Source organism: Talpa europaea (assembly GCF_964194135.1).
Source record: "Talpa europaea genome assembly, chromosome: X".
NCBI lineage: Eukaryota > Metazoa > Chordata > Mammalia > Eulipotyphla > Talpidae > Talpa > Talpa europaea.
Window position 1 is genome coordinate 58,141,802 of NC_140081.1, and position 19,494 is coordinate 58,161,295.

At 33.6% G+C, this 19,494-nt stretch overlaps 1 protein-coding gene across 2 annotated transcripts in view; it reads left to right on the forward strand.

Annotated features, from left to right (window-relative positions):
* The window catches only part of DIAPH2 (diaphanous related formin 2), a gene marked incomplete at both ends in the record, with an annotated part of 881,049 nt that overhangs the window by 60,085 nt on the left and 801,470 nt on the right, over positions 1 to 19,494 (forward strand). For both annotated transcript variants that reach the window (XM_084259207.1, XM_084259208.1), the window contains 2 exons: positions 1,031 to 1,063; positions 3,551 to 3,727. In XM_084259207.1, coding sequence (XP_084115333.1) covers positions 1,031 to 1,063; positions 3,551 to 3,727 — 210 coding nt within the window. The remainder of the gene's footprint in view (positions 1 to 1,030; positions 1,064 to 3,550; positions 3,728 to 19,494) is intronic.

The window sequence follows — 19,494 nt, forward strand, 5'->3', positions numbered from 1 at the left end:
GTGGTATTTAAGACAATTTCATGAGATCCTGAGATCAAATAATTCTCACTGAAAAGTTATTATGTTTTTCTCTACACCAATGAGATGACCATACTTTGTGCATGCATGGCCAAATTGATGTGCAACATTCAGCTTCTGTTGTAAGAAATAATTTCAGAGCATGTGGTTGGAAGAGTTAATTTCTATTTCAAAAATGATTTTTAAAAATATGATTCTTTCTTAAATCACATCCCTTAATTGGCACTTCAACACAATTATATTAACTGCCCTTCATGCTCGTTGTATGTTCTTGTAAGGTGATGAAGTATCTGAATCATTGAATATCTAAATGTTTAGATATCACTTTGCTTTATTTTAATATTGCTCTACTACTTTAGTATTGCTGTATCTAGTTGTTCAAATAATGATGCCCATATATGTCATGTAGTAGTTATTAACCATTATATTCTGTTAACAATAATTATATTATATTCTGTTTATTTATTATTCTGTTACCAATTTTTCTGTTACCAATAATTTTTCAGCATTAGAAGTAGAAAACCCTGTGCAAAAAAGTGTTGGAGTTTTTGAAAAATGAGCATATATTAACAGAATCTATAACTTATTATATCTAGAATACCTATAAAGGTATCATTTATATCTATCAGATGTAACTCTAAGTTTTGAGACTGAGCTATTTAATTACTATTAAATGATAATTTTTCTGTTATTCACTTAAAATTATATATCTTGAAAACATTATTCATTTTAAAACTTTGAAACATCTTGACAGATCTCATTGATCCAAATCTGACTTTGGGACCTTGGGACTCATCTTATAAGAAAATAGAAATCACCCTACATTCATTTTTAATGCTGAGAAAGTAATTTTTTTTGGTTTGTAAAGAATATGCATGTTTATATATCTATGAACTTTCTAATTCTTTTTTACTACAGAAAAAATGAAAGATGAAAATCATTCAATTGTTGCTTGTTTGCTGTATGAAGTTCTCTTATCTGACAGGTTTTCTTTTTCCTTTTGATTTAATAGAACATTCAAATAAAAACTTTGGCAGATGATGTGGTAAGATGGTCATCTTAGTAACATGTTACTGTAATACTTTTGCATGTTGCCTTTTTATTAAAGTACGTGGACATTAAAGCATTGTATATGTAAGATATAAAATGCCTGGATATTTATAAAACACAGTATAATAGAATTTTTCAATGGAGTGACTTTCTTAATATTAAAATGAGAAATTGTGTGAGATCTCAGCAAAATTTTGAAATTTCATCATATAGATATATTTGTTTACCTTAATCAAAAATTTTTAATTCTCTTATAAATCTAACTCTGAAAGATACAGATGTTTCCTTTTTTGATGTCAACGTAAATTGACTATGAGTGTGTTAAATATTAATATTGGAATAAATTAATTTAAATAGAAAGAAAGGTAAGAGCATCATGTTAACAACATGGCTACTAAATTTAAAATCCTTAATTATTTGTCAGCTGAGTAAAACCTATTAAAAGGGGTTCAAAAAATGATGGACTCAAAATTTAAATATGTTATTTTATAGATTAAACTTTAAAAAATGATATATTTTTTAATTTTTTAAATATTTTATATAATTCTTACATCATTTTTCATTTTTGCACAATGTATGCATTAAAAATGATATTTTAAGACCATACCAATTTTTTTCTTTGTGAAATTTCCTATTTACAAATGACGAAAAATATCGTTAGTGATTTAAGGGGGTGAAAATATATGTTTAGCCTCATCTTCTTATCAAGATGTATCTGAGAGTAAAAGCCAATTTTCTAGATAGTGGAAATATATTTAAATAATGCTACTCAGTAAAATATAGCAGTTTGAAATAAATATTAAATAATATATAGGGAAAGGAACAGGGATGTGTTAATTTAATGGCTGATTGCATATATAAATGCTTCTATGTCCACTAAATTTTTTAGGGAAATTTGACTATCAGATGTGTACTCAGCTTATTTGGGATTACTTGATTTTTGTTCTTGAATTGTTCAAAGATATACTACATATCTAAACCAACTTAATTTTCCTCAAAGAGTTAAGAGAAAATTTGAAAATGTAACCCAAGATGATTGATAAATGAACCTTAAGTTAATGTGAACAGTGAGATAGGAAACAAAGACTTGTTAATTTAGTGAGTCATTTTTTCTGTGCAATGTGAAAGTTAGTTTAGATGAGTTTTCATCTTTCTCCCCAACTGTAAAATATTATAAATTATATAATTACTTTGTAAGCAACTGTGCAAAAATCAATTGTTGTAATCCTAAATAAGTTCCTTAAAGCTGCTCATATTTCCTTCAAAGTAAAACTTAATAAATAAGCATCCTATGAATCAAAATGTTCTGTTAATTTCACATAAGTTGTAATAATTTCTATGATGCTTTCTGTGTTGTTGAAGTGATTTGTAGGGACTCAATAATATGGCAGTGAAGATATGCTGTCTTCAGAGTTAACATGTCTGCATGTTTAATGTGAGCTGATAGTACGCATGTGTTTCCTCACCGAAACCGGAATAAAACTGAGTTACATTCAGTTTTATGGTTATTACTAACTTTTGAAGTCTATTCTTTCGTGGTTTAAAACAGAATGGCCTGCTTACACACAACTGGGGTCATTAACTCACTATGTGAAATAGCAAGCTAATAGTTAGAGATTGTACATGGAATCAATGGTTCAGAGTCAATATCCATAAAATAGCAGGTACTTCTTAATAGTATTTATGGGAATAAGATATTTCTGTTTATGGTATGTTTCCATATTTGTCTCACTTTTTAGAGGAGAAAAGGTAAGGGAAATAATAGTAATTGTAGCAGCAAATAGCAATGAAGAGCAACTAAGTACACTACACGTATCAACTTATTTAAATCTCACAATATTCATTTTAATTTAATTATATCCTATAATTTAGCCCTATTTTAGAGATGAGGAAATAGTCATGCAGAGGCCAAGTAATTTGTACAGTGTTACTCAGCTAGTAAATGGTAGATTCAGACTCAGGTAGTGTGGCTCCAGAATCCATGCTTTTTGACATTTTATTTTACTGCTTCATTAGCAAAGTTGTTCATAGATATTTGTCACAAATTTTGGCCATTGTGAAGAAGATAAACATTTCTATAATTTCCCTTTTAGAATTGTATATCAGAACTTTTTTTATGTTCTTTCTCATAGTTGTCACCAGAGGCACATTTTTCCTCACACAACCATACAACTTAGATGCAGAACATTTTTTCACCTACTTAACTGTGCAAAATAAAAATAGCAAGGGACAAAGTTTCACTTTTGAGGAGTTCTTATCACTCCCCATACTTCTGAGACTGAAGAGATACTTTTGCAACCTACTGAGGGTTTCAAATGAGTACAATCTCTAACTGAAGCTTGCTGCTTAAAATACCGTTTTGTATTGTATTGTCAAAAGACAGTAATGATATATATTATACTAAGTGCCATTTTGATGTTTCAGTTCTTGTGTATGGTTCTTGATTTCTTTCTTAGGGTTTCTTATTTTTTTGTGTTTGCAGCGTGACCGACTTACAAGTTTTAGGAAATCTACTGTCAAAAAAGAAAAACCTCTTATTCAACATCCTATTGATTCTCAAGCTGTGATGAGTGAGTTTCCAGCAGCTCAGCCATTATATGATGAACGATCTTCGAATTTGTCAGAAAAGGAAGTACTGGATCTTTTTGAAAAAATGATGGTAAGTTAGATTCCTAATTTACTGTCATTTTTAAATGTTGTGCCCAGAATAGCAATGGGTTTTAAGTAGATGTGTTTGTATGGACTGTGTTTATAACACATAAAGGAGAGACCAGAAACTTGTTGATATAGCAGTGCTATTTTCAAAAGTATCTGTTTTTTGAGCTAAACCATCCTTACCTATCTATATCTGCCACTATGCACTGCTAATAGCCTGGGCTGTTTTATTTATTTTTGTTCTCCAGTATTTACTAGTGTCTGGCACGTTGAATTGATTTTTTAATTAACCCATTTGTGTTTCTGTTTCTATAAAACAAAATAGGCCTAAGTTTACCTTTCTGAAAACAGTACAAGGTATCTTGTTGGGTATGTGAAACAGAGTTGGGAGGATAGAGGGTAAAAAAATAGAACAGAGAAATTAATCCATTCAAGTTTGTTTTAGTGACAACGATTTTTACAACCAACATTTTGTAGAATGTTTCTTATAGTTTACAGCTTATGGTGTAGATTATTTCTTAGATAATAAATATAATATCTTGAGTATCCAGAAGTTAAAGGTAGGAAGGAGGAGAGATGAGGCATTGGGTCATATTATATTGATTTGCTTGACCAGAGAACAACTGGGGATTCTGATTAATGATTCATTCATTTGCAATTCTATCCCACTTAGCATTATAGATTTTTTTTTTGTGTGTGTGTGTGTGGATGTCTAGTAATCTAGTATTAAGGGGCCATAAGAGTTTCAAAGGTCTCTTCACCCACACCAAAATAAAGGGTTAAAAATTGCTGAAAATCTAGACCCTTTTATGCTGCCCATTGTGGAGCCTCTGGTCCTTCCGGTGTCTGGAAGAGTTAATAGGACTTCAATAAATATTTGCTAAAAGTTGTTGAATGAATACAAATTCTCTTTACCTTTAAACTTTTCCTTGACTAATTCCTATAACTAGCCACAGCTGGCATTTGTCTTGTCCCCTGCCCAAGTCCTGGTATTCCACTTTCTTCAACACTCCCTCCTTTTCCTGCTGCTCCTTCCATGCCATCATTTTTGAACTATTTTTCAATAGCTTTTTATTTGTGAAATCTATTATCTGCTGACTTTGCCTAATGATGATACCACTTGGCTGTCCTTTTGACTTTTCCCTTTCTAATCATTTTGGTGATTTCAACTATTATTTTGATAACCCCTTCATTGTATTTTTCCCCTTAGTTTCTGATTTCCTAAACTCTGACCTATGCATCTATATATTTAGCTAATTGTAGGAATGACCATACCTTAGTTTGTGTCATTCTTTGGAATAATTCCATATCATCTAAGATCTTTAACTCTGAAATTCTTCTCAGAAACAAAATAGCCTATACTTCTTCCCCTTCCCCCTCCCCCTAATTTTATAGAGCATGTATTTTGTAGTAGTTAAGAACTTCAACTTTGGGATCATTTAGACTTGGGTTTGACTTCTAACTATTCTAGTAATTGCATTACTTTGCAAAGGTTATATAACCCTTCTAAACTTTATTTCCCGTAATTATACAAAGATATGAGGAGCTTCCTTATATAGGTTATTTTTAGGACAAAGGACATGATATTCCTCAAGGACAGTGCCTGGCCTATAAACTTTCTGTATAATTAATTTTATAAATGCTTAATGCATTCCATTCCTTTGTCAAATACATTTCTGTTCTTCCTTCAATTGTCAATATTTCCTGGTCACCTATGTTGCCCGTCCATTTACCACTTGGTTGCCTTAATCATTCCCAAATGATAAAATAATAATAAAGGTAGCAGAAACATTCCTTGATACTGTTAACACTCTTAATCTTTTGAAATTTCCTTCTCTTCAACCAAAACATCACTCAGATTATACTCACTGCCTTAAACTACTGACCAATTGGTTACTAATTTTATAGTATTGAAATAGTTCTTTGCTTTCATCATTGGCATTGCCATACTCCAGTTCAGCTAAATTTAACAATACAGGCCATCCTTCCTTGCCCAACCCCATTGGTTCTGCTTTCATAATGACTCTTACAGTTGTCCTCTAACTGTTCTTGCCCTTGTTTGGACAATATCATTCTCTATTTTTTCTTTTTTTGTGTGTGTGGTCTACTAAAATAGCCTCCTAACTGATCATCTTCCTGTGGGCTACTGAAAAAGCCTTCTAATTGGTCTTCTTCCTACCCTATTTTAGATAGGATTTGTCTATTCTAATCCACAATTTCCCTGCAAATGATTCTAAAACATTCCTTTTCCAAAGCTCCAAGTTGGCACATATGTTTTCAGACAGTCATTTTATATGTCTCTACTCTGCCTCAAAAGAAGTCTACTTGTACCTTGAACATTGTATATTTTCTATATTATCTTTAGTTTGTAATCAATTTATAATAAACAGGTTATTTTATGAATAGTCATATCTTTCATTTGCTGTGCATGTACGGGCCAGGCATGTAACTATATAGTGTATATGAGTTATTTTAGTTGATCTTTATGACATTGCCATATAGTAGGCAACATAACTACACTCCATTTTCATAAAAAGAAATTAAAGCTTAGAGAGAGTCTTAATAAATTGATTCTATAACTTGCCTACTGTAGTAAGTTCCAGAGCTGGAACTTTGTTTAGGTATATGAAGATCCCCCCCCCCAAAAAAAAATGACCTTTTTTTGGTAAATTGATCTTTAGTAAAATTGCCTTAAGCTAAAAATAAAATTAATGTCTTCCTGCCATGCATACTGAGTGGAAGTAAAGGCAACTTAGGGTTCATCAGGTAGTAGGTAAAGCTAGCTTGGGGTGCATTATTCCTTAATGATGATGGAAAGTTGTCTGTAATCACTTTTTATAAAGTACTACTTGAAAAGAAAGAAGACAATAATTTATTGATGGAAAACTGTTAAAATGCCATTATCAAAGCTGAGTGGAAAAAAAAAAAAGCTGAGTGGAAGAAGATACTTCATTTATTCTGATTCTGAAATACAGAAATAGATTTCCAGATATGAAATTTCCCTTTTTTATTTCACCTCTTATGGCTGTCTTTCATTATACAAATAATGTAATAGATGATCTTGTCCTACTTGATGACTATTATGATAATCTTAATTTTTAAAAATTTTCACCCTTTATTGTGCTATTTCTGTTGATCAGTTTTTAAACTTTATAGTACTACAAATATTTAGGTCATTTGGCTTAAACACTATAGATATGTTTTAGAATAACATACCATGGACTGTAAGACATTTCAAATATTTGCATAAAATTGTACCATGTTACAAATAGTAATAGTGTATGAGATGCTTGACAGGAAATAAATGGCCTTAAAATGGCTACTACAGTTATACAGTTTATTATTTGGAATTTCTGGGTAATGTTATATTTCAGTGAGTCTTTTGTTGAAAGATTTAAATAAGAAAAGACAATATTCAAATATAATCCCATTTTACTCTGATAATTGAAACTCCGGTTATACCTTAAGATCATATCTGTCCACAAACATTCTCACTATACAGGCTTGTAGATGTAGATAGCAGGGGATATTGGACTAAATCTGAAATTACTGCAAGACATGTTTTTTTAAAGTTATTAACTCTTTTATTAGACTACTATAACTTATTTAATTACTTATAGTTCATTTTAAAAATCACTTGACTACATCTAAGTAAAATCTTGGAATGAGTCCAGTTAACTGAAAGATTTGAATGGTTAGGCTTTACTGCACTGGCGTATTGGTAGATTATTAATGTTCATTGACTCTGACATCTAGTTCATGCATTGGTATATCGCTTTTCATTTGTAGATACTAAATGAAGCAATTATAGACAGATCTTCTAATGGTAATGGTGTCAGTGGCTATCATTGACAGATTTAAAGACCACATTTGAAACTTTAGATGACTGTTTACTTTTATGAAGCACATGCTATTTATTACTATCATGTCTTCATTAGTTTGCAAACTGAATTTTATACTTAGAATATGATCACAGCCGGACCTCCCAGGTGGCGCAGCAGTTGAGCGCCGCGCTGTGAAGCTGTCCGCAGCCTCTGCAGCGCTGGTTCGATTCCCCGTCGGCCAGGGAGAACCCCACGTGGCGCAGCATACCTCTCCTGCCTGACCCACTGCTCCCCTCAGCAGTGTATTTCGTCCGTCTGCCTGTCCTGCTCCCAGCTCTGGCTCTGGTGAATTCTCTCACCCTCCCATGCTTCTGACCTGTACCCCAGTTCTTGTATAAAATAAATAAATAAATCTTTAAAAAAAAAGAATATGATCACAGCCTACTTGTTTTTATATGATTTTTATAATTAACTGCATGGTATAAATTATTCTTGCTCTTTAAGAGTCGTGTTCCAAACTAGAACAACAAAAAAGATTCCTGTTCCCCTCTCTTACTCAGAGTCATGTTTTCAAATCTTCCACAAATGGGTAAAGGTAGCAGGATGAAAACAGCAATGCAGCTTTTATTTTTTGTTGTTAACTTTATTTTTTTATTTTTTTAAGGTTAGAAACTTTATTAATATTTTAAAAGCATATTAAAAATTATTTTAAACATTTTCAGAATATGTGTTTTTTTTTTAAATAATAAATTTTATTTTTATATTCCCCATACAATTGCAGCCCCCCCATTCTGACCCCAATCCCTCCCCTCCCGCCCCCGCCCCCCTAAAAGTGTCTCTGGTTCACTTTAAAAGGTGACTGAACTACAAAAATGTATTATACATTATATTTAACTCAAATTTGAATGAGGTTTTAACCTTTTTCATTTTAATCAGAGATATTTTGTATTGCCTCTGAATAGGATTGGTGAAATAGCTCCTCCTTCTTACTTTAATAATAATGCTATAATTGAATAACTTCAGCATTTTAAATTTCAAAGTCTTTTAGCTTACTGAGAGTGCCTGAACTTATTTTTATACATTTTGTGTAATATTTAGAGGCTATTAAATATTTAATAATGTTAGTTTGCTTTTATCCAAACTGAATTAATTCAATCATAGCAAGTAGAGAAGTGTGTCTGGACACTTGTGTTTTCTTTTGAATATTATTGATATTTGTATGAAAATTTTCTTTAGTAAATGGAGAAGGAATGTCTATTTTAAGCTTAAAATATATACATATAGACACTTCCTTTAAATTCAACTTGTAATTTAATTTTTATTAGGTTTCACAGGATCTATTGAGTATAGTCTCATCTTACTTTGATGACATTGTATTTATATAGATAAGTCAATAAGGATTATGTTCTAACATTGGCAATTAATGTGCCAAAGATGAGACTAGTGATGATTTGTGATTGAATTTTGAACACACTGTATTTGAGCCTCATTTATTAAAGGCAATGTTTAATATATGACTACATATGCAAATGTGATGTTTTAATACGTTGTTTCTATTCAGCGATTTATATAAATATATTTTGCATATTTAGCATAATTAAATGATAGTATAGTGATATACAATAGATACTGAATTATCTATCCTGTATGCCATCTGCTAGAACTGTCATAAATAATCCCAAGGTTTCTAATTTTTGTTCTTCCACTTTTGTCTTTCCATTTAGAGAGAATATTGACTTTGGGCCCCAGAGTTATACTTTAATCCAAGCATATTTGCTCTCCCTAACAGCAATAATGGGTTTCTTTTTCACCTAACCCCAGTCTTTTAAGAGTTGGTTATCTTGGGTGAGAACCTTTTAGTGATCTCAATGTAAGTAATTTTAATTAACGGTTAAGTTAGTAGCCAATAAATTATTGGTAAAATAGGTCTTAAAGTCTATAATTAGTAGTGGAAATATTTTTTTTCAGAAATGACTAGATCTTTAGAAAATTTCTGGACAGCATGATTTCCACTGTATACATCTTTACTTTAGCAATACCCTTACTCTATATCATTCAATTGAGAATACCAGCATCATTTCTAGAGAATATATTTCATTTTCTTATGTAGACTCTTAGGAAAAGGCATATAAAGGAGGAACAAAACTTACCCAGAGGTCTGATAGGTAATTGCTACACGTAAGTCTCACAGAAGATTCACAACTGAGGGAGTATAGTATAGGAATCTCAGGAAGAGGAATCCAAGGATCTAAGTTTGCAAATTGAAGCTGGTAAGCTTCACAGTTTGCTGCCTGTGCTCTTGGTTTATACATAAAAATATTTTCCAAAATATCTTTTTTCTGCTAGTGTTGCCATGAATGCATTTTCACAACCATTTTTGATGTGTTATGTGCCATGTCATATATTACATACTGGTGGAACAAATATGAATGTAACACCTAGAGTTTAGTTAAGGAGACATGCAAGCAAAACAAATGATTTCTGCAGTATTAGGACAGCTGTCAGTAGGATACTGTGGGTATTTATCCCAGTGCAGAGCTCAGGGAGGAAACAGGAAATACCTGCATATGCTGTGAAACCTAGCGCCATTTCTGAATTTTTGGTCTTTGTTTATTGGCATTAAAACATTCTCAAAATTTGAACAACTTAATTCATCAAGATCCAATGCATTTCATATGCCAGGTACTATTCTAAGCTCTTGAGGAGAGATAGCAGAGATCGATGCAAAGAAAATCTTTGCTGTCAAGAAGATAATGTTCTGATAGGGTTGATACCACAGAACATAGGAGTAATTATAGAAAAGAAAATCAAAGAAAATTTCTGTGTCAAAGAGAAATTTGACAACTCTCCACTGAATGACAGCTCTTTCTTATGTTCAGGAGACATAAAGGTAAGGTGCTATCCCTGCTTCTACAATTTTATTTTGTATAGCTCATGAGGTAAAAATATTTGTGTATTTTTTTAAATTTTATTTTTATATTCCCTGTACAATTGCAACCCCCCTATTTTTTGACCCCAATCCCCACTTTCTCCGCCCCCCACCCCAGTGTGTCTCTGGTTCATAGTTGTTTGTTGATTTCGATTTTTTCTTTCTTATGGTTATTCTTTTTCCTGGTCCCTTATTTAGGTTTTCTAGATTCCTGCTATGAGTGAGACCATCCGATATTTGTATATTTTTAAGTGGCTAAAAAAATAAATCAAAAGAAGGCTGTTTCAGAACACATGAAAATTATATGAAATTCAGCATTTTGTTAAATGCAGACATGACCATTTGTTGATGAAATGTCACTATAATATGTAAACAAATGTGCTACAACTGCTCGATTGAATAATTGATACTGAGACTGTGCCCCACAAAGCAAAGCCTAAAAATATTTACTGTCTGATCCTTATAAGAAAAAGGTTATAAACCTCTGGACTAGTGTAGTGGTCTCTAAATCTTGATTTTTTATCTTGTTGGAAGAAATGTATTTGTGCAAAGTAAGCTCACTACATGTTATCTAAAAATTATATATGTATGTATGTGTGTGTGTGTGTGTATGTATATATATATATATATATATCTGTTCTAATACTATGCACATTATAAAATTTAGACAGTAAAATATGAGAAAAACATGAAAAGACCATTTTAAAATGACTTAATAAGTTCATTTTATTTATTAATGGTACAAACTTTTGCTATCATGATTAATAACTTTTTTTTTAAGATTTATTTATTTATACAAGCACTGGGTACAGTCAGAAGCATGGGAGGGTGAGAGAATTCACCAGAGCCAGAGCAGGGAACAGAACAGGCAGACTGATGAAATACACTGCTGAGGGGAGCAGCGGGTGAGGCAGGAGAGGTCTGCGCACCAAGTGGGACCCTTGCCGGTGGCCGGGGATCAAACTGGTGTTGCAGAGGCTGCAGGCAGCTTTGCAGCCCAACGCTCAATTGCTGCGCCACCAAGGGAGGCCCCAGGATTAATAACTTTTTAATGAGAGCAATGTTAATGTATCACTAGATTTTATATCTTGTTAAAAACATAGGAATTAGCTTTAGTTCCAAGTTCATTTTATTTTTTTAAATTATAATCTATTATTTTAATTGCGGTAACATTTGGATTTTCCCCCTCAGGTATTGCCATGGTAGGGTGCCCTCCATCTAATTACCCATAGTCCACCACCATAGTTCATTGTGCTTCCTTTCTCTTTGGTCTAATCTATTATGGTTGAAACATAAATCTGACAAAGCTATGCAGGTTCTAGTGGAAAAATAATACCATTAGAAATGCTTAATAAATCATCGTATTAACATTACTCAGTATGACCCATGAATCAAGCAAAGGTATCCTGCTGACAGGTATCCTGGATGACAGTCAGTTGTTCTGGCAACTACTTGGGAGTATTGTCTTATATGTTTATTGTGTTTTTATTGAATAAATTCAAATTGGGCTTTAAAAAGTGGGCTTCAACAAATGTCCTCAGGGATATGAGCTCTTTCCATTTTCCTTCCATATTCATAATGTGCAGATGTGTTTGTGTACTCACATCCATTCCAGATATCGCGTCTTATACCTAGAAGGAGGAGGAAGAGGTGAGAGAAACAAGGGTGAAGGGAACTGACTTGGAAACTTGGGTCTGCCCAATGGCTGACACGTCTGCCAATGTGTCTTTTCCAAGAATGAAGTTCATTTGAGTGGTTTCTTAAGTTGTCAAGGGATTACTTTTTGTGAATGAAAAATACCCAAGTCATCCTGAATTTCAGCAGTTTTGCATAGTTTTGAGTTAATCACATCTGTAAGGTAAAACATATCTTCATGCTCACTTCCTTTATAATTGCAAAAGATTGTACATATTTTACTATATTTTAATACCTTGGTTTTATTTTTATATTTTACATGCAATGCAATTTTATTTATGTATTTATTTTACTCTTTGTTATTGAGATATTACTGTTGTACAGCACTAAAGAGATTCAGAGGCATAGGATCAATCCTGTTCAGATGTATGTCACCAGGAACTCTCACCCCCAAGGCATCTAGTTTTCCACCATACTCATTGCTCATGTACTCATTACTTTCACTCTCCCCTCTCTTCTTTGGTAGCTTTATTTTACTAACACATTTCTAGAGTTTGTTACTGGTTTGGTTTTGGCTGATCCTTTGTTTTCTTTCTCTATGGTCAACATATAAGTGAAACCATACAATATTTGTCTTTCTCCTTATGAATTATTTTGCTTAGCATAATCACCTCCAGTTCTATCTAAGTTGCCACAAATGACAAGACTCCATCTCTTTCTTTAGTTGATTAGTATTCTGTTATGCATATATACCAGATTTTCTTAATCTAATAACTTGGCTATTGTAAATAATGCTGCAGTGAACATTTCTTCAAATTAGTGTTTTTGTATTCTTTGGTTAGATACCTAGGAGTGGAGTTGCTGGATTGTATGGTGGATCTACTTTTAATGGATTTTGAGAAATCTCCACATTGTTTTCAATAAGGGCTGCATTAGTCTACATTTCCAACAATGGTGTACTAGGGTTTGATTATTTTATATATCCTTGTAAACACTTTTTCCTGGAATTTTTTATATGATCCATTCTGATGGGTATGAAATGGTATCTCATTGTGGTTTTGATTTGCATTTCCCAATTAAAAGTTATGATGAACACTTTAATACCTCTTGGCCTTTAATACCTCTTTAATACCTCATGCCTCTTGGCCATGGAGAAATGTCTGTTTAGCCATTCTGACCATTTATTGATTGGGTTATTTGTTTTCTTTTACTTGAGTTGTATGAGTCCTTTATAGATCTTGAATTTGGCCCATTTTCAGATGTATGATGTGCAAATATTTTCTCCTATTCAGTAGGGTGTCTTTTTGTTTTAAAGAGAGTTTCTTTTGCTGTGCAGAACCTTTTTAATTGGAGGTAATCCCATTTGTTTTTTCTCTTGCTGTTCAGGATGAATCCACAAAGATATCACTAAAGCCAATGTTGTGAAGTGTTTTTCTTATGTTTTTGTCTATGTATTTTATGATTTCATGTCTTACATCAACATCTTTTTTTTTTTAAAGATTTATTTATTTATTTATACAAGCACTGGGTACAGTCAGAAGCACAGGACGGTGAGAGAATTCACCAGAGCTAGAGCGGGGAACACAACAGGCAGATTTACTGAAATACACTGCTGAGGGGAGCAGCGGGTGCGGCAGGAGAGGTCTGTTGTGCCATGTGGGACCCTCGCCAGCGGCCGGGGATCGAACTGGCGTTGCAGAGGCTGCGGGCAGCTTCGCAACCCAGTGCTCAACCGCTGCGCCACCAGAGGAGACCCACATCAACGTCTTTAATCCAGTTTGAGTTAATTTTGTTTGAGGTGTGAAATGGTAATCTCATTTCGTGCTTTTTCATATGACTGTCCAGCATTCTCAACACCATTCGTTGAAATACTCTTGGTTCCTTTGCCATAGATTAAACTGCCCATAGATATGTGGATTAATTTCTAGGGTCTGTAATCTATTGTTCTGTGTGTCTCTATTTATTCCAATACCATACTGTTGGATTCTAAAGGGTTATTCTTTCCTTGTAGGGTCATTTCCACGGAGGTCTCAAGTTGCAAGGAATCGTGCATTTTCTGTCTGCTCATTTTGCTAGTTTAGGTTTTATCCCTAAGATTCCTGCACTCTCTAATTGTATCATTCTGGGAGTTTCAGAGAAAATCTGAGAGAGTACTCTAGAGAGAGCAGGTACCACTGCTGACTCACACTAGTCACAAGTAATAGGGATGCCCTTTGTTCGGAAGGCTGAGCTCACTGGGGCTACTTTCAATCTTAGGGCTACATAAGCTAGGTATCATTCTGGCTTCTCAGGCCTTCTAAAATCAATTCAGGGTATCCTCAGTGTGCTGGTGGGCACCACTCCCTACTCCCCAAGGAAGGCACAAAAGACTATAATTGGCCTGCCCTGCAATCTCTGCTCACTGGGGTTACTTGCTGTCTCTGGTTAGGTTCTGGCCTGGAGGTTGAATGGGAAGAGGAAGTAAGGGGTGATGTGGATGGAGAGGTGGCTGCAACAGGCTTTCTGAAGCAGTCTGGGGACACCCATCTGAAAAGGCTGTGAGGTATATATTCAGGAGACCAGCCTTCTTTGGCCATAACAGGGAAGAGCTGGAGATCACATTGGGTGTGGGTGCCTTTGTTTTATTAAAAACAAAAACAAAAAAAAATAGTTACATTCTTGACTCTTTGTAGCACTCTCTGTAATTTAACTTTTCTTGCAATGAATTGACTTTTACATTGACTTTTTCCATATTTTACAAATATAGAAGGTTTCTATATTTCATTATTGATACAATGTAGCAAGAGATATAAACTGAGGTGTTTAAAAAAAGCATCTGTATTTTCATTCAACTGTGTGATAAACCTCCCACACTGAGTGATTTTTCTAATATCTGTTTTAACAATTTTTCAGTAGTCATTTTTGTGATCTATTAGTACTTGCTGACAAAGGAATGTTTTAAGTTACTGTTATTTTGTTTTATATGTATTATTCAAACTGCTTCTCCCAAGTGTTTCCCCAATGTCACAAGATCTTTTGTCTCTTGCTATTTAAGAAAAAAATTCTAAGAGGCTTCAAAACATGTGCCATTATATTGGTGGGGGGAAGCGAATATTGTTTAAAAATGAACAATGATATAAAAAAGAAAAAATAAATGAAAAGATTTACAAAATTTTACTAAGGCACTGATTGAGTACCGCATGATTCTAATTAATGGTGAACAGTTTGAAGGATGTTTCCTCATGCTCTGAACACTCAGACTTTAAATAATCTGCTAATTTGAGATGATATTAGCCTATCATTTATTTGTTTGCTGGTTTGTTTGTTTGTTTTATTTATACATGCACTGGGTACAGTCAGAAGCGCGGGAGGGTGAGAGAATTCACCAGAGCCAGAGTGGGGAGCAGAGCAGGCAGAAGGACCGAAGTACACTGCTGAGGGGAGCAGCGGGCGGCAGGAGAGGTCTGCACGCCACGTGGGACCCTCCTCTGGTGGCCGGGGAGCAGCCGGGGATCGAACCGGTGCCACAGAGGCCGTGGGCAGCTTCGCAACCCAGCGCTCAACCGCTGTGCAACCGGGGAGGCCCCAAGCTAATATTTTAAAGTGTAATATGCATATAAAGTGAGATTCATCATTGATTATTGATATGGATCCATATTTCAAGTAGTTATTTAATATGTTTTAGCCTTGTGCTGTCAGGTTCTTATCAGCCTTAGATTTTTGTTACCATATAATTTTTTACCATATAATATGACTGATGAAAGGCTTAGACTTATGAGTAGGAGAAATAACAGTCTAGCATTTTCTTATTCCCTTGTGCTTGTATTATTGATATTTTCCTATCATCCCCAATGTATTAAAAAAGCGAGAATCTTTTAAAGTCACTTTTACACTCATTTGAGGCTTGACTTAGTTTAAACTACATAAAATAACCTATAAATCCACTCAACTGTGTACATGTAAACTGCAGTATATTGCAACACACTGATAGTGAACAAATATGCATTATAAATATCCTATTTTTCCCTTAAGATATCTCATGTACCATTTGGTTCTATAGGCCCATTGAGGGTTCCAGTCTTATTTATATGTTAAATATGAAAGCTTATTTTATTGTATTTTTTAGATAAAAAATATTTCACAAACAGTGAAATATTTATGAAATCTCTTCCTAACCTTTATGAAATATCTGGACTCTGAAAGCCACTGGCTGAATGCAGAGCTCAGGATTAAGGATTATGGGAAAGTGAAAATAATATTTCTACATTTTTTTGTGTCTTCCGCTATTTTTTTAATACTCTTACAATTTTTACTGTACAGGTCTTTCATCTCCTTTGTTAGGTCTACTCCTAGATGTTCAATTCTTTTTATTTTATTTTAATTTTTTTTAAAGATTTATTTATTTATACAAGTACTGGGTACAGTCAGAAGCACGGGAGGGTAAGAGAATTCACCAGAGCCAGAGCGGGGAACAGGACAGGCAGACTGACGAAATACAATGCTGAGGGGAGCAGCAGGTGGCAGAAGAGGTCTGCGCACCATGTCGGACCCTTGCCGGTAGTCAGGGATCGAACCGGCGCTGCTGAGGCTGCAGGCAGCTTCGCAGCCCAGCACTCAACCGCTGTGCCACCAGGGGAGGCCCTGTTTAACTCTTTTTATAGTACTGTAAGTGGAATTGTATTCTTCTTGCTATTCTAGCTTGTTATTTTCATATAGGAACACAACAGATTTTTGTATGTTGATTTTGTAACCTGCCACTTTACTGTGTTGATTTATTGTTTATAGTAGTTTTTTAGTGGATTTGTTGAGGTTCTCTAAGTATATTATGTTATTTCCAAATAGTGATAGTTTATTTCTTCTTTCCCAATTTGGATTCCTTTTACATGTTTCTGTTGCTTGTTTGCTCTAGCTAGGACTTCTAATACTATCTTGAATAATATTGCTTGTACCTGATCTTAGAGAAAAAGATTACAATTTTTAATAAAAAGATTTAATATCATTGCGTATATTAGTTGAGCTTGTCATATAATTATTTTTTCATGTTGAGGTATATTTCTTCTATTCCCCTTTTTTGAGAATTTTTATCATAAATGGATATTGAATCTTGTCAGATATTTTCTCTGCATCTAGTGATGATATGCTCACTACTTTTGTTGATGTGGTGTGTTACATTTATTTGCTTATGTTGAATCAGCCTTGCATCCCTGAAATAAATCCCACTTGGCCATGATTCTTGGTCCTTTTAATATATTGTTGAACCTGATTTCCTAAGATTTTATTGCAGTATTTTATATGTATGTTCATCAGTTATATTGGTCTGTATTATTTTTTTGTGCTATCCATGTCTACTTTTGTTATCAGAGTAAGGTTGACTCCTTCTTCTACAGTTTTTTTTGGGAGGAGTTTGGGAAGCTTAAGTATTGTTTAGTTGATTAAAAGTTTGATAGTGAAACCCCTACTGGGCTTCTGTTTATTTGGAATCTTTTTGATTACTATTTCAATTTCCTTCCTTATAATTGGCCCATTCAGGTTTTCAATTCTTTCTGATCCAGTCTTGAAAAGTGGTATACTTCTAAAAATGTGTCCATTCCTTCTAGATTACTCTATTCATTAGCATAAATATGTTCAACAAACTCTGTTATGATCCTTTGTATTTCTGAGATGTTTGCTGTAACTTGTCCTTTATTTCTAATTCTGTTTATTAGAGCTTTCTCCCTAGTTTTTAGTGAGCCTAGCAATTGCTTGTCTATTTTGATTATCTTTTTGAAAAACCAGCTTTTGCATTCATTAACCTATTGTACTGTCTTTTATTCTCTTTGGTTTATTTTCAGTCCAATTTTTATTATTGATTTCTTTCTAGTGACTTTTTGTATTATTCTTCTTTATCTGGTTCCTTAAGGTGTATGTTTATTGACATCTTTCTTGCTTTATTAATTAGGTCTTTATTGTTATAGACATTCCTCTTAGTACTTCTTTTGTTATATCAGTAGGTTCTGGTAGCTCGTGTCTTCATTTTTGTGTTTCCATGTATTTTTCAATGTTTCTTTTGATTTTTTTGTTACTCCAATAGTCATTCAGGAGCATCTTGTTTATTCTCTATGTATTTTTGGTTTTTCTTGCTTTCTTTTAGTGGTTGATTTCTAGTTTGATGTCATTGTGATGAGAGAAGTTACTTGATGTCATTTCAGTCTTCATGAATGTGTTCATACTTGTTTTTTTGCAGTCCAACATGTTGTTATCTATGTGCACTTGAGAAGAATGAGTTCAGCTTTTTAAGGTTCAGTGTCCTGTAAATATCTACTAAGTCAGTCTGGTCAAATTCCTCAGTAAAAGCTGTTGTTTCCTTCTGATTTTGTGTGGTTTAAATGTCCACTAATGAAATTGAGGTATTTCAATCCCCTACTATTTTGTTTCTGTCGATGACTTTTTTTTTATGTTTTGTTTGTTCTTCCTCCCTTTCCCCCTTCTTTGCCTCTGGCAACCACTAATGCACATGCTGTTTCCATAAATTTACCTAGACTGGAAATTTAATATAAATAGAATAATAACTATGTAGTCTTTAGTGACTGACTTCTTCCATTAGCATAACATGATTTGTGATTTCAGATTTTATACTATTACTACATTCATTTTTTTATGACTGATGTATAGTACATTGTATGGACATACCACATTTTTCCTTGTTCATCACTTGATGGGCATTTGGATAATTTTTTACTCTGTGATGAGGCGGCTATGAATATTTATGTACAAGTTTTTATGTGGACATGTTTTCATTTCTCTTCAGAATAAGCTGGGTCACATCGTAACTCTATTTGTAACTTCTTGAGGAACTGCTAGACTGTTTTCCAAAATGGTTGCATCATTTCACATTCTCATCAGCTGTGCATGTGGGTTCCAATCTTACATCCTCACAAGCATTTGTTCTAGTCATCTGCTTTTGCACTTAATATCATAATAGGAGTAAAGTGATATCTCATTGTGCTTTTTATTTACATTTCCCTAATGAGTAATGTTGAACATCTTTTCATGTGCTTACTGGCTATTTGCATATCTTCTTTAAAGAAATGTCTGTTCAATGGGAGAAAATATTTTCTTACCATACATCTGACAAGGGGCTGATATCAAAGATATAAAAAGAAGTCATACAATGTAACAAAAAACAAAGCAACCAAAAAATGCACAGAAAAGCTAGACAGGCACTTCTCCAAAGAGAACATGCAAATAGGTCAAGTGAAAAAATGTTGACCATCACTTACTACAAGGGAAATGCAAATCAAGACCACAATGAAATACCACTTCATACCTGTGAGAATGACCCATATAAAAAAAGATCAAAAACAATAAGTGCTGGCAAGAATAAGGAAAAAAAGGAGTCCTCCTATACTGTTGGTGGGAATTTAA